This window comes from Colius striatus, chromosome Z (assembly GCF_028858725.1).
Source record: "Colius striatus isolate bColStr4 chromosome Z, bColStr4.1.hap1, whole genome shotgun sequence".
Taxonomy (NCBI): domain Eukaryota; kingdom Metazoa; phylum Chordata; class Aves; order Coliiformes; family Coliidae; genus Colius; species Colius striatus.
The window spans coordinates 37,364,121-37,386,698 of record NC_084790.1 but is presented as its reverse complement, the minus strand read 5'-3'; the positions used below and the strand labels follow the sequence as shown (position 1 = coordinate 37,386,698).

The 22,578-nt window shown below is 36.9% G+C and overlaps 1 protein-coding gene across 1 annotated transcript in view; it reads left to right on the top strand.

Moving 5' to 3' along the window:
* The window catches only part of NUP155 (nucleoporin 155), a 34,457-nt gene extending 14,820 nt beyond the window's left edge, over nucleotides 1-19,637 (top strand). Inside the window, exons 16-35 of the mRNA XM_062019085.1 lie at nucleotides 929-1,017; nucleotides 3,288-3,350; nucleotides 3,456-3,606; nucleotides 4,507-4,573; nucleotides 5,388-5,506; nucleotides 5,684-5,787; nucleotides 6,646-6,779; nucleotides 8,535-8,726; nucleotides 9,350-9,488; nucleotides 10,075-10,210; nucleotides 11,569-11,722; nucleotides 11,979-12,083; nucleotides 12,220-12,374; nucleotides 12,857-12,986; nucleotides 13,247-13,360; nucleotides 13,781-13,901; nucleotides 14,982-15,092; nucleotides 16,356-16,492; nucleotides 17,223-17,323; nucleotides 18,538-19,637. Of these exons, the coding sequence (XP_061875069.1) occupies nucleotides 929-1,017; nucleotides 3,288-3,350; nucleotides 3,456-3,606; nucleotides 4,507-4,573; nucleotides 5,388-5,506; nucleotides 5,684-5,787; nucleotides 6,646-6,779; nucleotides 8,535-8,726; nucleotides 9,350-9,488; nucleotides 10,075-10,210; nucleotides 11,569-11,722; nucleotides 11,979-12,083; nucleotides 12,220-12,374; nucleotides 12,857-12,986; nucleotides 13,247-13,360; nucleotides 13,781-13,901; nucleotides 14,982-15,092; nucleotides 16,356-16,492; nucleotides 17,223-17,323; nucleotides 18,538-18,676 (2,461 nt within the window). The 3' untranslated portion in view covers nucleotides 18,677-19,637. The remainder of the gene's footprint in view (nucleotides 1-928; nucleotides 1,018-3,287; nucleotides 3,351-3,455; nucleotides 3,607-4,506; nucleotides 4,574-5,387; nucleotides 5,507-5,683; nucleotides 5,788-6,645; nucleotides 6,780-8,534; nucleotides 8,727-9,349; nucleotides 9,489-10,074; nucleotides 10,211-11,568; nucleotides 11,723-11,978; nucleotides 12,084-12,219; nucleotides 12,375-12,856; nucleotides 12,987-13,246; nucleotides 13,361-13,780; nucleotides 13,902-14,981; nucleotides 15,093-16,355; nucleotides 16,493-17,222; nucleotides 17,324-18,537) is intronic.
* The last annotated feature ends 2,941 nt before the right edge of the window (nucleotides 19,638-22,578 follow it).

The following is a 22,578-nucleotide window of genomic DNA, read 5'->3' as shown; positions in this document are numbered from 1 at the left end:
CTGGGCTCCTCAGCTCAAGAGGGACAGGGAACTTCTAGAAGCAGTATAGTGCAGGGCCACCAAGATGATCAGGGGACTGGAGCATCTTCCTTATGAAGAAAGGCTGCAGGAACTGGGACTGTTTAGTCTAGAGACGAGAAGACTGAGGGGGGAACTCAGTAATATTTGCAAATATCTAAATGATTGTTGTCAGGAGGTTGGGGCATCTCTTTTTTTATGGTGTCTAGTGACAGGACAAGGGATAATGGGATGAAGCAGGAACTCAAAAAGTTATATTTAAACATAAGAAAAAACTATTTTACTATGAGGGTGATGGAGCAGTGGCACAGGCTGCCCAGTAAAGTTGTAGAGGCTCCTTATTTGGATTTCTTCAAGACCCGCCAGGATGTATTCCTGTGTGACCTGATCTAGATGGTCCTAGTTTGGATGTGGCTTGGACTAGAAGATCTCTAAAGATCCTTTCCAACCCCTACCATTCTGTCTATGATACTATGAAATTACTTGCAGAGGATAGAAGAATAAGCATGGGTCATCTCAACTGTGGCTTGCTTTCTGTTTTCCTGTGGAGTCAAAGCTTAAAAAGATGCTAAAGCACAAACCTGGTTTTGAGGATTGGTAAAGTTCTTCAAAGATCTTCAAAGCCTGATCATATCTCACCACAGAACTTGAAATATCCACAAAAAACATACTTTGTTGTTCATTGAACTTATCTTTGCCATTACATATGTTAATGCTTCTCATATATGTGTATCCAGTTTTCTTTTGCCAAAAGTATCATACAGTCAATGGTATTTCTGGAAATTTATGCTGTATTTTTCTACCCCGTTTTTGAAGAACCACAAAATTGTTGTTAATTTGTGAAGATATGAGAATAGAATGGCATATATGTGAATCATCAGGTGTTCTTGTCTTTGCATGTAAACTCTAGGTACGGTGGAGAAGCGCAAATGAGATTTCCATCAGCTCTGCCTCCTCCAAGCAACATTGGACCTATTTTGGGTTCTCCTGTTCCTGCTGGTAAGTAGCAGACATTTCATAGGTTTGGACAGGAATTTTTTCTTTAAATATTTTGTATTTTGTCTTCTCACAAGTAACTGTGTTCTTTTTGTGTCCCAAAACAGTCCATATTTTTCACTCACTGGATGATTAATTCCAGAGTTTTTCCATTTTTCTTAATTGATTTTTAGATTTGCTGAGAAAATGCTGGGATTTCAAACTATGTGTGGATGTTGCATATAGTCTGTTAAACTTATGTGAAAGAGGTATACATTTCTTGCTGCCAGTGTCACTTGAGCAGCCAGAGAATAATTCATCAGCACTATTGTTCAAACTTTGCAAAGATTAATTGATTGTTTTATGGCTGTAGCAGTGTAATCTTCTTACAGAATTATTGTCACACCTCTCATGTAGGTTCTGCTTATGAAAAGAAAATTAAAAGTTTGAACAAGATATGAGTTAGTCTTTTGAAGTTATTTCTACTTGCAAAAGCTGTAGCTTCAATAGGTGTTTTCTGCTTAGGTCGTTATTACCACCCACAGATGAGAACAATGTCTGTTCTTTCTCCTTAGAACTTGATGCCTGTTGGAGTGGAGGCCTTTCTTTATTATTCAGATTCACATAAAATTCTACAGTTGCTTCAGGAAGTTGTTGATTAACATGCGTTATACAATTCTAGATCTGAAGAGTTTTTTCAAAAGAAATTAAGAATTATTAATTTGTAACTCTGACTGAATTGCTGATTTTTTTTTTAAATCGAGAACTGGTTAATTTCCAACATCCTTTACACATTCAACTTTATACATCAGACTTCGGAAAAAAATGTGATTGCCTGGAATGCACAGGAATTCCATTTCAGTGCTATTATTGACATACATGCAAATTCATAAGAATTGAAGAAAGATGTACTGTACTGGGAGGAAGTTTTGAAAAAACAGTTGACCCTCTTTTTCAGAATTATTTTATTAAAACACTAAGAATAGTGGCTATGTTTAATGCATCAATGACATCACTTTCAAAGTCTGAGGGTGTGTTAACAATAGCAGTGTGGACATAAGCTGAGGCAAGGTTCATGTAAAATTAAATCTCGATTAGAGAGGAGCAGACTCAGAATGGAAGTAAGGTGTGAGAGAAACGACAGGAAGCAGTAAGGTGGCTCCTTTTAGGTGTATTTTTCCCAAGTATAAATATTTGTATATTTTTATTCTTTGCCGTCATGTGTGCCTCTTTGAAACCTGGTATCAAAGCACAAGTTTTCGTTTTGCTTCAGTGACAGATACAGGTGGAAAATGGCACTATTCTTCTGCTCAAAGGGTAGAAAACTGTCATATGAAATTAGAATTCTAAAATTAAATCATGTTAGCATCAAAGTCCTTGCATATCTAACTGAATTCTCTTTCTCACAATTGACTATCTAGTCATGCAATTAGAAGCTGCTTTCCTGCAAGTTTATGCTTTGTGTGGTACACAGGAGAATATGCTCTGAGAATGCAATGACATTGTCAGTGAAGGACTTCGTTATCCTTAGCACAGTTGTGTATTGTGCAGTTGAGAGAACTGCAGTGAATAAGGCAAGAAAGAGTGATTATTTGATAAAAGATTTTCAGCATGTCAAACAATCTTCTTTGGCCTTTCTGTAATACATCATTTAACATGCTATCAGTACATGGACATTTTTGTAGATGATCACAAGTCTTCCTCATATTTTGGGGTCTTAAGTTAGGTATTCAGGCTTCATTTGCAGAAGAGTTCAATATTCACAGCAGAATCTGAGGCCATGGACAACCTGAAACTGTCCAGTGTTGCTATAGTGTTTGTCCAGCTGCTCTGTATAAAAATTAAGAGTAAAAATACCATTTTCTTTCATTTGAATACTTTGAAGGTAAAATGGATTCTCTTTGAAAAGATGTAAATGATTGAGAGTGCATGCTTTGAGAATAGGTGTCTGTATGAGGAATGGGAGCAGTCAGAAAGTGTAGAACAAGAAAAAGTGTGTGGACAGTATTATATTCAATACACAGAACACGTCATGTACAATAAATAACACATGGATACTGGGGAAGAAACACACTTAATAACAGCTCTTGAAGGATGTGTATCCATTTCATTCAATTAATGGAGTGCTGGGTTGATAAGGAATGCAGTTTGTTATTTAACTGTAAGTGAAAGCTGTTGGAATTGTTCTAACTTTTAAGTACATGATTTAACAACTTTGCTTCTTTTGCACAGAGATTTTATGTTATATTTACATTTCTTTTTAACAAACTTACTTTAATTTTTTTCTCTTTTAGGTTCCCTCTTGACTGTTGATAGTCCATATCCAAATCCTAGCTTCTTGACAACACCTGGTCAAGGTAGCACTTTGTTTTCCTTTACTGGAGAAATGTAGATATTTTTTATTTCAATGAGGCTTCTTTATCTGCATTCAAATGAGTTATATTTACCTGCTTTTACCCTAGGTTTACAACCTCCTAGTATGTCAACTCCCATATTTCCTTCTGGGAATTCCGTGTCTCATCCTGGTACATCTGTTAGTGGAGTGATGGGTCCAGAGATAGTGTTTTCTGGGAGACACAATGGCATCTGCATATACTTTGCTCGGATTATAGGGTGAGGTTTTTGTGTAAAGAGATTTTTGTCACACAATTTGTTTCATAGTTTTTCTTTCCTAATTCTTGTAGGTGGTTAATTCTATCTTAATAGTATTGGAATTTGAAATTAGTGCATTTTTAGATTGTGTATATTAAGTACTTGTTGATATCATGCATTCTCTTTACATCTCTATTAATAATAATACAAATACATTCAATGAATGACTAGGACAGGAAAGTTGCTTAGACACTGATCCTGCAATCAAGTGTATATGCATAGCTCTGAAAACTGCCATTTTATTTTTCAAAGCTATGGACTTAGTGTTTCAAACCCCTACTAAAGGGTGAAACAGAAATGCAAAAGGACTTAAAGGATCAAGATCTTGGCTTGAAATCTTTTCTGTTAAGCTTTAGACAGAATGTTCACATTGGAGCAGTGAAGCAAGACTAATGAGGTTTCTGTTACTTGGTTGTTGAGTCCCGTGTTAATAAACACTCCAGGCAAGAGCAGAGCTCCTCAGATGTTGTTCATCTTTGTACTTACTGGTTGGGAAAGCAGTTGTTGTTCTGACACTTGTTTGCCTAATGTTATTCCAGAGAATGATACACACATATTGATATAAAAGATTTATCTATATTATTAAGAATTTGAGAGTGTCAAACTGGTTTGATTAAAGTTTTAAAATCTTAAATGTTGTTGGTTATCTATATTGGTAGCATTGGTATCTATATTGATACCATTCAGAGATGTGTAGCAGTAAGTTTTTTTGAGTGTTTAATTTTCAACCAAATTAAATGTTTGTTTTAGACATTGAAGTAAAAAGCACTACGATTTCTTTCTTAAGTTATATGTAGAAGAGTTGCAAAAATACTTGCTTAAATTACATGGCTTTTAACACAGCACTATTTTGTGTTGCAGAAATATTTGGGACGGCAGTATAGTTGTGGAAAGAGTTTTCAAAAGTGGCAATCGAGAAGTTGTTGCAGTATGTAGAAGATTTTGTGTTTTTAAAGTTCCCTGTTACACTTCTCTTCCCAATTATAAACTTATAAGGATTTGTGATTTGAATGTTTTCTTAAGTGCTGCTCTCTTAACTGAAGAGTAATTGTAGATTTTAAGTATTTTTAAGCTGTTATTTTGAACATGACTTGTTATGAAACCTAACTGTAGTTTGATCTCTGTTGTTAATTGACAATGGCCAGTTTTGTCCATGTTCAGTTACAGTATTTCTCTCATGTCTGCATAACCCCATCAGACAAAGTCTAAAAATAAAATGTTTTAATGGGTTAGAATAAATATTGCAGTTATGTAAGGACATAAAAAGTTCCAGCATCTTCCTGACTAGCATCTTGGTGTTTAACTTTTTGTCCATGATTGGAATAAAATCTTTTCTGACTGTATGTTAATGGAATCCTGAATTGAGTAATTTCAGCAATGCAAATTAACTGCTGTATGAGCTTTGCTCATCTATTTATAACTGGGAGGCTCTGGAAGATCTTGGCAGTTATGGTCTGTGTCTTAGCAATATACAGTTGATTTGATTATCAGAGAGACAAAGAAAGTAGCATCTTCAATATTGTGTATCTTCAAAGGACTACTACCTCTTCACATGTATGCCCCTCCCTCAATGACTGTGGTGTAACAGTGTTGTGTTGTAGTGATAGCAGCACTATTATGCTGTTAGTTTGTTGTATCCCCTTTGCGTTTGTCTTTTTAGTGGCTTTAGCTTAAAACTGTAAGTTTCTGAAAAATAGTTTTGAAACTAAGCTTTCTGTAAAGCAGTCTGTTTTCTTTTACAGGTAGAAAGCAGTGTTCCATCTCATGTGCTGGAGTGTGTGCTACAAGAACTAAAAGGTTTACAAGAATTTCTGGATAGAAATTCACAGTTTGCTACAGTAGGAGCCCTTGGAAACCCAAGGTATTATTCATTATGTTTAATTTGCTAGTTATTTAATATCCCACACTAGAAAAACTACCATGAATATCCGTTTTCAATGGAAGTGTATATATGGTCTCCAGCTTAACTATCCAGATGCTAAAAATGAGTTGTTAGATTTCATCTTTAAAAGATTCAGTATTTGTTTTGGAATTGCAGTTTCAGCACACCAGCTAATCTGCAACAGAGGCTCCTCGGTTTCATGCGGCCTGATGGTGGAAGTTCTCAGCAAGTCCAGCAAGAGCTCCAGAGGAAATATCATGGTATGTAATTACTTTTGAACAAGAAGTATCAGGGAATATTGCATTTGGATATTGTCTTTCTCACTTCGTTGTTTTGGTGAAAAATGCGTTTTTTTCCACACAACTTTGACATCAATCAGTATGCCATACTTTGTGATAAAGTCTTCAGAAAAGGCACCATAGATTGGAAACTAACTTTGCTAGCACCTTGCTTTTGCTTCCATATCATATCGTGCCATTCCTTCAGGAGCAGTGCTTCTGCAGTAACATTGATGTAAAAAAATCGTTTATGTACTAGTGTACTAGAGACAAAGTATATACCTAGAATAAAAACTCAAATCTAGACTGAGAAATGTTTCAGCCTTGATGTGGACTGTGGCAAGAGACTTGTGTTTATTACATGCTGCATATATTACTTTTCAGTTTGATATTGAAAGATTTTATATTGCAGCTAATTAAAGCAGTCCACAAAAGAGCAGGGACCTCTATGAAGAGAATCACATTTCAGCACAGTAACATCTAGTGATTGTGAGCCATGGCAGAGCACAACAAGGTATTATGTATGGTTTTTGTGGAGAGAAAAAAAAAAAGGGCAAAAATTTAAGACTGAAACTATATCCAATGTTCTCACACAAAGCCATACTCCTTTTTAGAATGGACTCCTCCTGTGTTGCATAGTTTGAAATAAATGTTAACAGATGGTGTTTCTTTTGGGGAAATGTTAACATAGCATTTTCCTCCAAGGAGAGCTGGACAGCATTAATCAAGAGTGGAAGAGAAAAAAAAATTAAGGAGATTGCTATTGTAAAACCTCAAAAATTTACATGCAAATTTGAAACATGTACAGCAGTTACTTATTGTCAATCTCTACTGTTTCAGCTGAGGCACAGGTGACTGAAAAGACCTCACTTCAAGGCATTCAGCAACTTGTTCGCAAAACCTGCCAGGCATTGGCTTTATGGAAGCTGCTGTGTGAGCACCAATTCAGTGTTGTTGTTGGTGAGCTTCAGAAGGTATGATCTGAATCATATGATTTTAATTTGTTTATATTTAACCTTTAAATTTCTTTTATTACCTAAATATTCCCAACGGTGCATTACTTTAATTCACTGAGAAACATATAATAAATTTTAAACCACATGTGGACCTCTATTCAGGTTGCAAGTCTTCAAGATTAAGATACTACATGGATGTGTAGTATCTTTATCACCAGATTTTAGCAAATTGAAAATGTCACTAACAGTATTTTTTACTTTGCTTTTATTGACAGTTAATAATTAATCTGGTTTTAGAAGTTACTGTGTTTTCACCTTTAGCGCATTCTGCTAAAAGTGCTGAAAAGAGTAGACCAATGTTGTCCAGCTGAGAGGAATGAACACTTTGTCTTAATTTTGGTAAATATTTAATGGTGGAAAACAATAGCATTGTAGAGTCTCAAACCCTCGCACTTTTGTGTAAGTAGGGGTCCAAAATGTTATCAGAGAACAGCTAAGGTTGGAAGGAACCTCTGGGAGATTATCTGCCTACTCTGCTTGAAGCAACATCAACTATGGCAGGTTGGCCAGGACCAGGTTTTCAAATCTCCATCTTTACAGAAATTCACAGTCCTCTCTAGGCAATCAGTTTCACTGTTCAACCTCCTTTACTGTAAAAAAGATTTTCCTTATGTTTAGGTGTAATTTCCTTTGCTTCAGCTCTTGGGTGATGTCCTGTCACTGGACACTGCTGAGAAAATCTGCCTCTTTCTTCTTTACACCTTCCCATAAGTATTAGGAAGATCTTACAGACTGCCTCCTGAACCTTCTCCAGGTTAAACAGTACCAGTTCTTCCAGCCTCCTCATTTTTAAAGAAGGAAACTTACCTAACTATGCTTTCTACTGCTGTGTATTCTTTGCTAATATTCAATTTGCATCCAGTCCTTGAAGAAGCCATTAATTTGAATACTAGGCATTCTATCCTAGCACTTGGTAGGAAAATAGATTATGTGAGAAATTGTATTCCTTTTTGATTAAAAGACCTATTTTTAAACTTCATTATATTAACAGAAGCTGAAGGTCTTCACACTCTTGCTTTGGGGAATTGGCCCAATTTCTAATACAGGCAGCTTTTCTGATGTGTTGGACAAGGACTTACCTATTTGTTTAACAAACAAGTTAACAAACTTTTCCTCCATCTTCAGTAATTTTGGAAATTTTGTAACAGTATTTTCATGCTGTTAGTGATCATCCATAGACACTACTAGCAAGTTATGTGAGGAAATATTACTGAAAATTAAAAAAAAATATAACCTTCAATGCAATTCAGTATCAAAAAGCATGAAGAGTACAGACCTCAAACTTGAAAAATCTCTTTTTATGCATCTGTCATGTTTTTACAGTACTCAGATGGTTCTCATTCAAAACTGACATACTCAGTGTACAGGCTGCCATTCTGATGGTGCTCTGTGAAGCAGTGGAGGGCTGCTAAATCCATTCTTACTTGGAGAGACAAAAGTGGCGATAGCAGAGGAAGTCTGATAAAGGGAGTTCTCAATGTCCTTTGGCATCCAAGGGCCTAGTGCCTTCATTGATAGGGCTTTCTTTATTTTTTCCATTTTGCTATATAAGAGGTGTTTTAAATAATGTTTTGCTATGCTGTGCACTTCAGTCATTGGAGTTTTGCATGTGTTTGTTTACTGGAAATGATAAATTCTGCTGCTGTAATGTTGTGAAATTTCTAAATAGAATAAAGTAAAAACATTGGTAAACTAAGAAAACTTTCTCTTCAGGAACTTCAAGAACATCTGAAGATTACTGCTTTTAAAGACTTGGTAATTAGAGACAGAGAGTTGACTGGAGCACTCATTGCTTCTCTCATAAACTGTTATATCAGAGATAACGCTGCTGTGGATGGCATCATTGCCCATTTGCAAGATATCTGTCCTCTTCTTTATAGCACTGATGATGCAGTGTGTTCCAAGGTAAGGGCACTTCCAGATTTTACAGCAGCAAATTTAAGGACATGTTCCTATAAGTTGGGATGCTTGTTAATAGTGATGCTCAAGTAGTTTCAGGAGCACAAGAATTAACGCAGGCACATTTTATGCCTATTTGTGTCTTGTAGTTGGTTATTGTTTAAAATTATGCAAGCTTTGCATTTGTAGTGTTTGCAGGGTCTCTACTTCCAGTATGATATCATATAAAATTGCCTTATTGATGATGAAATGTGTTCAAATTCCAGTATTTCTTCTGCATAGTCTCTTGTTCTCTGCCTAGCTTCATGGAAGTTGTGGAAAGAAAAATGTGTTGTAAGAACGTCACTCTTTGAAACTCTTCAAATAAATTTGAAAAGAAGTAACTAGTGAGGGAATGAGGGACCTGTTCAATGTTGAAGTGTTAAGCTCTTCTCTTTGCTGCCATTGTACAGTCTTTCTGATGGAAACAGTGTTACTGAGTGATGAGAGAGTGCTCTTGAGAGGATGATGTTTCTACTGTTTCAGGTTTGAAGTTTGGAATATCAGCTCACTAACTTGCAACATTATCCATGGTCTGTTAATGATGTATTCATGTGATTAATTTCCATCTTTCCATCATTTCTTTTTAGGCAAATGAACTACTTCAGCGGTCTCGACAGGCTCAAAGCAAACTTGAAAAAGAGAAGATGCTTAGAGAGTCACTGAAAGAGTACCAGAAGATCAGCAATCAAGTAGACCTTGCAAATGTTTGTGCACAATATAGGCAAGGTAAGCAGCAGTCACTGGTCATTTCCTGGTAAATAGTTCCTTTCATGCCATCTTTTTTGGTTTTGTTTAGTAACTTTCATTTTAAACAACTTCGTAGTAACTCTTACAAGTAGTATATGTCAACCTGTTCTTCATAAAAACTCTAGTCTTCACCAACCAATCAAAAGCCTCCTCCACTTATTTAACATTGTAGTGTCCATTTTTTTGATATTTGTGGTAAAAATGTTTTTAGAAAAATTGTCGGGCTGAATGACAGTAAACAGTAAATCACAGTACTTTTGCAGGTAACATTTAATTCTAAATATGCTGTTTGAATGATTGTTCTGAATCCTGTTTTGTGCAGTGGGAGCTAGTACATAATTTGAACGTAGATGTAACATGTCAACAGCTAAGTCTTTGGCTTCTATACAAATATGTAATTTGAAACTTGTATATGATCCCACAGGTTAGGTACAGGCATAAACCTTTATACAATACAGACCAGAGGGAACAAAATTTATTTTTTCTTACCTGCTAGATGTCATCATTTTGTCATAAATTTAATACAAAAATGAATTGTGGTGTTTGTTGATTTTTTTTTTTCTAGTGCGTTTCTATGAGGGAGTAGTAGAACTCTCTCTTACAGCTGCTGAGAAGAAAGATCCCCAAGGTCTTGGCCTTCATTTCTATAAAAATGGAGAACCAGAAGAGGATGTTGTTGGACTTCAGGCTTTTCAAGAGAGGCAAGTTTTCAGGATACCTTAGGATACCTTCATTATTTATTTCAAGTGACTGGATAAGTAACTCTTGGGAAAGGTATGCAGGGTAATGACAAACAAGCAATTTTGTAATAAGAGACACAATATTGATGTGTTTGCCCAGCATGCTGTCGTTAATGATAAATAATATGGTACCAAAATAATCTGGAACAGATGATAAATTTATAGATGCAGAAAACAATGGTCTGAACAACACAGAAATAGTTGTTAGAAAGCTGATGGAGGACAAACAGATCATGGCAACTAGCTCACAATAATCTGTGACCTTTAGTTATTGTGTTTTGTCATGGTTTAAGCCCATCTAGGAACAAAGGACCACTATAAGCCACAAGTACCAAGGGCCTTTGGAACTCCATACGGACAGGGAGGTCTCAGTTGATACTTATGGTCCCAGGTAAAACAGACAAGACTACTCAACTTGCAGAAGAAAACAGGAATCAATTTAATCCACCAACAACAAAAAACATAGCAAACAGAAAACAACACAATGATAAAGCAACGATGAGGACAAACAGCCCTTTAAGTCCATCTTCCCCTCACCCCTCCTCCTGGACTCAGAGCCCTGACTCCAGTGTCTTTACCTTCTCCCCCCATGCTCAGGGGGACAGGGAATAGGGGTTTCAGTCAGTCCTTTTCCAATGGCTCTTGTAGTTTGTCTCTCAGGGCAGGTGGGCTCCTTGCTGGCCCTCCCTGCTCCGTGGAGTCCCTCACCGGCCGGGCAGCCCTGCATGGGCTGCTGCGATGTGTGTTCATCCCGAGGGCTGCAGCTCCTCTCCGTTTCCTGTGTGGATCTCTGCGGCATGCAGGCTGTCCAGCACGGGCTGTACCATGGCCGCCTCCTCACACAGTGTCCTGCCTGTCCGGGCACACTCACCTGGAGCTGCTGGTGGCTCTTAGTCCTGCCATTGCCCTCCATGGTTTGCAGAGGCACAGCCTGCGTTCTCACTACAGGTTGCAGAGGGGTCTCCGGTCCAGTGCTTCTCCCTTGCTTCTCCTTCTCTGACTGTGGGGTCCACATAGTCACCTCTGTCTTCTACCACTCCTTCACCTCCTCTTCCAGTTCAGATTTCTCTTCTTAAATACTGATGGCAGAGGCACCAGATTGGCTTAGCCAGGCTGGAGGTGGATCCACCTCAGAGGTCGGGAAAAGTTTTAAGAATTCTTACTGGTACAGCACTGCAGCCGTGTCTCCTTATTACCAAGAAAAAAGTGGCTCCCCGCAAACCCATGACATGTTTACAGAAGCATACAATAACAACTTTGGTGAAGAGTATTTCATAGTTGCAATGAAAGTCACTAGACTTGTTTTGCTATATTTACAGGCTGAACAGCTACAAGTGTATCACTGACACCCTTCAAGAGTTAGTGAATCAGAGTAAAGCTGCTCCTCAGTCTCCCAGTGTGCCGAAGAAGCCAGGTCCTCCTGTTCTGTCATCTGACCCCAACATGCTAAGCAACGAAGAAGCAGGGCACCATGTAAGAAACCTGCAGAAATTTATAAAATAATAAAAACCTGAAGAAATTTAAAAAGAATTTATTATTTTTAAAGAACAATGGAATATTTTAGCAGAGTAGAAAAAAGCCAAGACTTGTCAATAATTGACTTCTTTATATCCATTGTTCATATAAATGATGACATGTAAATAACATTAACCTAAGTATTGTTGCATACATATTCAGTGCTTGATATAACCACTTCTGGAATAACAGCTTTGGTCTTTTCTTTCCTTAGTTTGAACAAATGCTAAAGCTGGCTCAGCGTTCAACAGATGAACTCTTCAGTATTGCACTTTACAACTGGTTGATACAAGTTGACTTGGCAGACAAGCTGTTACAGGTAAGCTCATATCTATATGATGAAATAATTTGTTGGAGGGTTTTACTGCACTGGGAGAGTTAATTGAAATAATACTGATGCTTTAAAAAAAGAGGAGACTGCAAGGATATGTATGTTACCTTTATGACTTTTGCAGGTTACTGCCCCCTTTTTGGAACCCTACCTTGTGCGGATGACCAAGATCGACCAAAATAAAGTCCGTTACATGGATTTATTGTGGAGATACTTTGAAAAGAATAGAAGTTTTAGTAATGCAGCCAGAATCTTGGCTAAGTTGGCTGACTTGCATAGGTATGGATTATGTGTGATCTATTGCATATACTGAGATAACTGAGGAAAAACAAACTGAAATGAAAAACTTATGTGTTGTAGGTATTTTAAGGAAAAACCAATGACAAGAAAAGTCCAATGGCCAAGAATGTTTGCTAAAAACATTTTATATTAATGGAATATATTACATTTTAACCTAGGCTGTCATTGAAAAGGAATTGCATATTTATTTTGTATATGCAACAGTAGCTTGCAAGTACTTCTGCTTGTTGTGTGGTCAGTTCTTACACAGAATTTTATAATGCAGTGGTGTAACTGGAACAGCAGATAGGGAAGTACACTAGAACAAACAAACTAGATCAAAGATGGGGTTATATGGTTGAGTAATCTTCTCCGTGATTTAGTAAAGTCACACAGTAATTCCCAGAGTCTAGTTAGGATATAATTTACCCTCAAGTAATTAATATTAAATAACTGTTTTATTTTGAATATTTGTTTTGCAGCACAGAAATTTCTCTTCAGCAGCGTCTTGAATACATAGCACGTGCCATTTTGAGTGCCAAAAGTTCTACTGCCATATCTTCTATAGCTGCAGATGGTGAATTCCTACATGAACTTGAAGAGAAAATGGAAGTAAGAGAAAGTACTAGTCTAAGCTACACTGTAAATGCATTATTTCACTCTGTCTCCTTGGCATATGACATTCTTATTAATGATTCTTTATAAAGTTTCTGTGCTTTCTTCCTAACATGGCAAAATTATGCAGTTGACTCTGAGGTGTAAGACGGTAACACTTCTATATTTAAAGAAGTTAAAGTTAATTCTGGGTGTATCGCTAAGCCTTGATTAAATTAATCCAATATTAAACTACATTATTTCTCATTTTAAACAAGGTTGCAAGGATCCAGCTTCAAATACAAGAAACATTACAACGACAGTATTCCCATCATTCTTCAGTGCAAGATGCAATCTCCCAGCTTGATGCTGAGCTGATGGATATAACCAAGGTGATTAAAATTTCTCTTCACAGAATGATCCAGTGCTGAGTAGGAAAAGTAACACAGAAACAGTTTTGCGTTTCTGGTCTCAGAATGTCTATTACCGTAGCCTGTCTTTCCCTGTACTTTGATATTCCTTGAATCTGTCATTTCTTCCATGTGATAGTCTGTCTTCTTAAGTCTGTTAGTTGTCTTCACTTATTGGGTAATTTAAAAAAAAAAAAAAAAAAAATATTACTTCATATAAACCTGGGGATTGTATTTAAGAAGTGAAAACAAATGCACTAAAAATGATTTGGTGTTTGACAACAGTTATTTAAGTTGTACTTTACTAGTCTGTTGCCTGCCATAAAAAATAAAGAAATAGCTGATTTTAAAAATTTCCTCCTTTTTCTACTTGAATTATAAGCCTGGTAATTTTTTTTTCAGCTGTATGGAGAATTTGCTGACCCTTTTAAGCTCTCAGAGTGTAAGCTTGCAATTATACATTGTGCGGGTCATTCTGATCCTATCTTGGTGCAAACTCTCTGGCAAGAAATCATTGAGAAAGGTAGGTCTTAATGGACTGTCATGTAGTACTTGTAGTACAAAGGCAGGACTATGGGAAAATGGTACAGTTAAAGCTTTTAAGACTCGACTCACATGCTGCTACTGATATACTGCCGAAGCGAGATGCATCTTTTCTGTACTATTCTGTAATATATTCAGTAAGGTTAGTTAACTAGTAATTAATGTTACTGTCTTTCGGCTGGTGTGCCTAAAGGACAGAAAAGTGGTGTTTTTTTATATGTATGTTGGAGCAAATAGCATGTATTGCCTGAATAATCACATTCCAGAAGAGTTTCATCCCTTCTTGTTCTTAGATGCCTTTCTATATGGACTTCAGAATACATATGAAATTTTATCTTAGGGTTTTACTATGAGGAAATTATAATAATAGTGTTAAATGTATCATGATTAGGATGGAAGAATCTTCAGGGAATTCAGTGTTTTCATAATGTTGAACAGCAGTGGAAGGATAAAGGTTTTGTCCATTTATAGAGGCACAGATTATAGGCACAACTCTGCACACCTAGACACTCAGCTAGTCATCTTGTACCATGTGTTGTTAAATCACACTCTTCCTATATTTATTTGGGATTTGGTTTTTTTGTTTTTTTTTTCCGCCACCCGATATTCATAGAATCCAGAATTGTAGGGTTGGAAGGGAACTCTGGAGATCATCTAATCTATTCCACCTGCTCAAACAGGTTCACCTAAATCAGGTCACACAGAGGATGTGAGGTTGCCATTGTGCAAACAACAGCTGTGATTAGAGGGAAAAGCTATGTGATAGTGGGACATTTTTTGTGGGTTTTTTGTTGGGTTTAGTGGGGGGAGTTTTGGGGGTTGTTGTGTGGTTTTGGTTTTTTTCTAAAGTAGATTGGCATGGAACGTCAAGGAAATATTAAAGTCTGTGAATATATATGCATAAATGGTAGAAAAAAAAATTGTATTTTCATTTCCACATGCTGATTTTTCACTGACAATACTGTTAAGATTTTGATATATTAGTAATGCAATTAACTCAGTGTAGTCGTATATAAATGTGCAACTCTGAAGTTCCCTCTAAATTTCTTCTCACTTTCAGAGTTGAATGATAGTGTGTCTCTGAGCCCTGCTGACAGAATGCAAGCCCTTAGTCTGAAGATGGTATTGCTTGGAAAGATATATGCTGGAACACCTCGTTACTTTCCTTTAGGTAAGTTTTTTAGGCTCCATAGTAGATAAACATATGCATTACATGATTTCGTCTCAGCTTTCTTTTTAGGCTCTTAAAAAAAAATGAACCTAAGAAATACCTCTTTAAAAAATCTAAACAGAAAGAATATTGATAATTTTTAGATACATAATTACATGCGTGTGATAGATAAGTACTGCAGTAATTTGTTGCTTCAGCTATAGCAAAAAATTCCACAGTTTTCAACTGTGAGTGGTGATGGAGTTGTTCTTCAGAAAAAAAGATAGGGGTAGCTGAGTTGTAGTTTTCAGTTTTGTCCAGGAAATTAGGAACAAGAGCATTGTGATATTTGCTCATTACAGTGACTTTGACAAGGAATTGAGGAGAAAGAGGTTAGACAAAAAGTGTAAGTATAGTTCCTGTTGGCCACTGATTTTATAATCACAGTATAATTGTATGATTACAAAACCATTACAGGTTTTACAGGTGCAGTTTTTTCCTAGAATTTATCTAGGAAATTCACAGAATTTTCAGGTTTTTCCACCCTGAATGGTAAGTAAATAATGCTTAGAACACACCAATGATTATTTTTTGATGTCTGTGCAGATGTCATTTTAGAAAGCAGTAAAATTCATTTGTATCAAACTATAAAGTAAAAATGTGTACTGGTACAGCTAATAAGGTTTTCTTCAAACACATTTATCTGCTATCTTTTGAAGTACCCACTGCTGTCTGCAGGGGCTGATTTTAAAAATAGGACTCAGAAGATTCCTGAATCATTTTTGGAGCTTCTTTCTGCTTTTCAGGTGCTCCCATGTTTTGACAACTTGGTATTATATAGAAAGCTGGAAAAGACACTGTTCATCACTGAATATTCTTTTAGGGCTAATCAATATGCCGTTACTGAGAGTTCAGCATGATAAAAGATACAGCAGTGTTGCTAGTTACTGTATCAAATGAAACAATAGTATGTTCCTTAGTGCTGAAGCAAAATTTAATTAACTTTCCGGAACTGCCTTGTTCCTTGTTCCATGACAGAACTGTAATATAAGGTACTTATTATAAGTGATCTCTGTGATGCACTGCTGATAGCTTACTACTGTCTTTGGATACATTTTGCATATCCTTCCCTCAGAGCAGGCTGGGGGAAACTGTTAACATGCACTTCACAGGAAAAAGGTACCAACTGTGTGAAAGACAGAAAATTCAAGTTGAAGTAAATCACTTTCAAATACTTTTCTTTGCTAAACTGTCACTAAACATGCCATTATTTTTGTCCTCCAGATTTTTTAGTGCAGTTTCTAGAGCAACAGGTTTGCACTCTGAACTGGGATGTAGGTTTTGTAACATACACCATGCAAGAAATTGGAGTGCCATTGCCAAGGCTGCTTGAAGTATATGACCAGTTGTTTAAAGCACGGGTAAGGAAAACAGCCACAAAAGAAAAAAAAGTTGTTTTCAGCTACTTTCAAGGTCTGTCTTTAGTGGGAAACATAAAATAATGTAAGGTGCAATATATAAAAATATCAACTTCAGAGTTTTTTTCTCTTTTATTCAAAGGCTCTTAATGCTGGCGTTTGTTTTCTCTGATTTTATGCACTTCAGTCCTAAAGTATGATGAAAATTATTAATCCTTTTACTTCACTTAAATGTGATTTAGAATTAAGTAGGTCTAGAATTGTTATGTTGCAGAAGGAAGAGCATACCTTGACATTTTTAATTTTGTTTCCTATTAGTGATAGAAATGTTATATTACTGCATCTTGTGTAATCTATTGATGCCACAGGCATAAAGAATAGGAAGTCTGAATTTTAACGTTCAGACTGTAGAATACGCTTAAACAGAATTAAACAACAGAAACTGACTTGCTGCTTCTTAACTAGATTCATCACAGTGTAAGAAATTCAGAACTTCCTAAAATCTGTTACTTTACTGACTGATGGGTAATGAAAACCTGTGTTAAATTCTTCTATGGTCGACTTCTCCAAAGTGAAAAACAGTACTTAAATAAAACCTTAATATAGCTTAAGATAGAATTACATTCCTCTCATGTTTGGATTACAATGAATATAGTTACTACAGCTGGCAACTTATTTGTACACATACACACAGTTTTTTTCTTGTTTCAACAATCTGGAATCTTCTTTTTAGGACCCATATTGGACTAGAATGAAAAAGCCTTTACACCTTTTAGAGTGTATTCATGTATTATTATCAGGATATGTACACGATCCAAGCAAAGTCCTTATGAGGTAAGAAAGGCAACTATATTCTTACAAGTAGTGAAAGATATAAAATATCCTAAAGCACTGCACTTCATCAGTCCCTAGAGCTTTTCTTTTCTTTTGGGTGAATTTAGTATTTCTTTCCTAGCAGTGATTACTGAGACTGCCAAGTAATCCAGTAATTAGGATTATAGTACACAGAAACTTGCAGGGTCCTCCCTATTAATTACTTCAATTAAGATAGTTTTCTCCACTTCACTGAAGATTCATTAGGAACTGAAAGGAGTATTTTATAAATTTTGGCTACATACTTCAAGGAACAGTACAGGCTAACTTGACAGAATCTGGGAGAAGTGAGTAAAACTGAGAATTGGGGGCTTCCTAAATGAAATGGTGAACTATCCTAAGAAGAAAAGCTAGAAGTACCGAGTTCTTGTATTCTAGGAAACAGAAGACTAAACATGGGAATGGATGTTTCCAAATTGTTTATAAGAGGCTAGTGATGAATCACTCTCCAAGACTAAAGTTCAGCTTAGTCTGCAATAGGAAAGAATTTAGGTTTAATATTAGAAAAAGTTTCCTGGTAAAAGAATAGCTATGTACTTGAACAAGTTCCTTTCATGTTATGGAATCTCTAGTTTTGGCAACTTTTATTGCATAGACTAGAAAAACTTCTGTCAGCGCTACCTTGTCTCAGAAACAACAAGCAGAACTAGGCAAAGTCTTGATAACTCATCTAGCCATAAATTTTCCTGTTTGTATTGAAAATATAAATATCTCCTAGTCTACATCTGTCCTTATTTTTAGCTGACTTAAGTACTCCAACTTACTAAACTTTAGCAAATGTTATCTCATTTTGGTATCTTAGATCTTACACCTAAATAATTGCAATTTCATACTAACTTTAGATTGTTGACTAAATAACTTATACATGGATTGTATTCATATCTGAAGTAAATATAGGGGAAATGTTTAATGTTGATATTAACTGTATCATATTTTTATTGTTTAACATCAGACAAATCATAATGATTCATTTATTTTCCAGTTGTGCTTTGGTCACAAGCATTAGATTTCAAGAATGAATTTTTCTAATAAATCACTAAATACTTAAAAGTACCTGACAGATGTCTTGCTGAATTGTTACTCCATTAAAACTCAATGCTGACTTTCTAATTGAGGTTAATTCTAATATACTGAAACAAAAAGAAATTTGTTATTATTTTATGTTTTCTTTACAGGCGACGATTCACAAATGTTTGCTTGGATGCTGTTAGTTGCTACCTGGTTGAACTTCAGTCTATGAGTCCAACACTGATGGTGCAGACTACTATTGGAAATTTTAAATCACTACAAGCTAAATTGGAACGGCTTCACTAATTGATTAATATAACAACAGATGAATGAGCTCGGTCTGCACTGAATCTCTGGAAGAACAAATGCTCAGAAATTCTGAGAAACCTGTATTTCCTGCTGCATTTATCAGTTGCGTGGCCTGTATTCCTGCTATTTTAAAGGTATCTACAAATTGTAGGATGTAAATGTGACAAATGGAGTTTCTTTTACTATTACCCATTTTTTTAACAATAGACAGGGTTTTTTTTTTAATGAAACACATTATGTGATCTTTCCCTTGAGGATTAAAAATATTTGGAAAATATGTTTATTTTTTTTTTACTTTATATGAAATAATGGAGAAAAGTAGGATGTAAATTGGACTTGTTAGCTGTTTTTCCAAGTATCAAAACAAGAAATGACTACTGCAGAAGGCAAGATAATTATACAAGTTCATGTAGATGAGTCAGGTTGTACGTGTGGTCATACCAGGGAGTACTGACAGAATCGTAACTCTGTGCTTGAGTTTATTGTCAGATCTTCCCCTTACAAAGACAATTGTTATTTCATAACTGTCACCTTCAATCCAGCCTGCCTCTGTAAATAGAATGGGCTGAAATTGCAGAAACTAGCAATCTAAGTTGAATTGCAAGTGGGGGATATGTTAAAAGCCCATCAAATTTCCAATATTCCATTTTAATAAATATGTTGTATCTGTTAAAATCAAATAAAGAAGTCAAGAAGTGACTTCTGTCTGCTTTCATTACATACACACAAGCACCAAATGGGGCATATTCCTTAGAAGGACTAAATCCTATGCATCATCCTGTATGCAGACTTCTTACGATTTTAGAATCTATACCTACAAGGAAATTTGTCTCTTTTATGGATATGCAACAACATAAACTCTATAGAACATGAACAAGAAATTACCAGTTTATGCTAGTTTTTAGTCTTTCTCTAATAACTTCATGCAAGGTAATAAAGAGTTTGGAGAGATTTTTAATGGCCGAAAGAAGCAAGTGTCTTTATGAGGAGATTAATTTTTTTTTATTCCAGACATTAATTTACATGGAAGTTATCTACTTAAAGCCTTTACCCAATCTGATTACTATACTCTCAGGTTTGGTTAAAATACAGCCACTGACTTTCTTTCTCTATGAACTGCCAGGTACATTGTGATGATTTTCAGGCAGAGTGCACCCACTGAAGTAATATGTAGATTAAAATACTTTTTTTTTTAAACCTCCTGTTAGGTAAAAATAGAGCAGAAATCATCATATATTGGCTTTTCTCTTTTGTCAGTGTCGAAAATTTCCTTTGACATTTAAATAGAGGATTTAATGTATGTCATGAGAAAGAGATTTGCCTGATTTAATATAAGGTGTATTAAACCAGAATCGCAGAATGGTAGGAGTTTTAAGGGACCTCTAGAGATCATCCAGACCAACCCCCTGCAAAGGCAGGTTCATCCTCAATCAGGGGGCACAGGAATGCATCCAGATGGGTTTCAAAACCTCCAGAGAAGGAGACTCCACAACCTCCCTGAGAAACCTGGGCCAGGGCCATGAGTTTCTCCTCATGTTCAAGTGGAATTTCCTGTGCTCCAGCTTGTGCCTGTTACCTTGTGTCCTGTCACCTGGCTCCATCCTCTTGACACTCACCCTTTAGGTATTTGTAAGTGCTAATACAGATACCTCTCAGCCTTCTCTAGGCTAAGCAGCCCCAGGTCGTCAGCTTTTCCTCATAAGAAAGATGCTCCAGTCCTCTCATCTTAGTAGCCCTCTGCTGGATTCTCTCCAGAAGTTCTCTATCACTCTTGGGCTGGGGAGCCTAAAACTGGACACAGTACTTCACATGAGGCCTCACTAGAACAGAGTAGATGGGGAGAAGAACCTACCTTGACCTGCTGGCCACACTGTTGATGCATCCCAGGATGCCATTGGCCTTCTTGGTCACAGGGGCACATTGCTGGCTCATGGTTAGTTTATTATCAACCAGAACTCCCAGGTCTCTCTCTGCAGAGCTGCTCTCCAGCAGGTCAATCCCCAGCCTGTCCTGGTGCATGGGGTTGTTCCTCCCCAGGTGCAGGATTCTACACTTGTCATTGTTGAACCACGAGTTTCCTCTCTGCCCAGCTCTCAAGCTTTTATCTTCAGATGGGAAAGTTATTTTCTGGTAATAGCTATGTTTCATACCAAGGACGTTTGTATACTTTACCTCACTCTTACTGCAGTTCTGTTCATACTTCATACCAAGTGATGTCCCAAGTTTTACCTGATATATTTAATGTCTAAATTTTAATATTTGCCTGAAAGCATGATGTGTTGAGCCATATTCCATAATCTAGATTAGTAGATATCTATTTTCAGATATAGAGAAACGACTAGAAAGTTAGGAACAGGCACAAGTCACAGATTTGAGTTTCAGATGTTTTTCTTTCTTCATTTTTTTTTTACTTTCCAGTGAACAGAATAAGAATGCCTCTGGTACTATTACAGGTTTTTCAAACTATGAGTTATCTTTGGTGTTTTTAAACTGATTGCAAGTAATTTCAGTGCAGATGTTGCCTTTTTATAGCACTTGCGCTGCTCTCAGTTGAATAAGGGAAAGTGAATGACCATCATGAAAGTGAACCACTTCTTGTTAACAGTTATTGATAAACAATTGAATTATTACTTTTATGGTTTTGTTTTCTGCCCCAATGGTGCTTGTTCTTCATCGAGGCTGCGGCTGAGAAAAGGTAGAAATGGTTTCAAGTGGTTTGAGGAAAGAGATCTAATTTGTGGGAAGAGTTGCTTTAAAGGAATCGAAAGGCATTTTTTTTGAAGTGGTGAAACAAACAGATTGTCTGCTTACCCCGCTTTTTATATTTAATCTAGATTCCTATATATGACAGGGATCGTTTGTTTGTTATAGTTGTGTCTCCTACCATCACTCATCCTCTTGTCCTTGAGTATTTTTTACCCAGAATGTGAAGATGAAAAAATACAGAAGAGTCAAGATACTAATTTCATTTCTGGGCAAAAAATGGGTGGTAGGTAGTGAATCCACAGAGTTAGTACACAATAAACATTTCCAATATACAAAGTAGCTGTAGTCACCTCTTTCTACAGTTACACTTACTCTCTTTTGCAAAGGTTTTGCAATGCCTCATCTTCTTTTGAACTCACAGTTGCGCATGGGCTGTGGGGAAGGGATTATGGGATGAAGCTGGAACACAAAAAGTTCCACTTAAAAATAAGAAAAAACTATTTCACTGTTCAGGTGATGGAGCAGTGGCACAGGCTCCCCAGAGGAGTTGTGGAGTCTGCTTCCTTGGAGGTCTTCAAGACCCACCTGGACATGTTCCCATGCAACCTGATCTAGGTGAACCTGCTTCTGCAGGGGAGTTGGACTAGATGATCTCTAAAGGCCCCTTCCAACCATTCCATGATTCTAAGGGGCTGTTTTGGGTAGGGAGATTCCCTGGCATGATAAATTATTTTTATCGTGCTAAATAGGATACTTCAGTCATAGTTCAAGTAATCTTCATATCAGCAGTTTCATATCAGCAGTTTGGTGCCCCCTGTGCATTTCCTCACTCAGATCTAATTCCTCTTGTTCACTCCCCCAAGGCCCTACTCCCTTAACCACAACCTCTGCGTAACAGCATTCTCTTTTTACACATCTCCAACAATGCCCTATCCTCGGATTCTGATGGCGATACAGGTTTTTCCGCCCCTGCCCGATTGCCCCGGGCTGCTGAGCCGCTCTCCACTGTCAGCTTCCTCCAAGGGCGTGATGCATCTATGCCGCTTTCCACGGCAGCAGATCCAGCAGCAAAAAGTGTACGCCACGTCCCCAGCGGCCCCCGGGCAAAGGACGCGGTGCCCGCCTCTTCCGGCGAGGGGAGGCAGTGCCGCGGGCGGAGCTCGTCCCGCGCCTGCGCACTGCGCCCCGCGCCG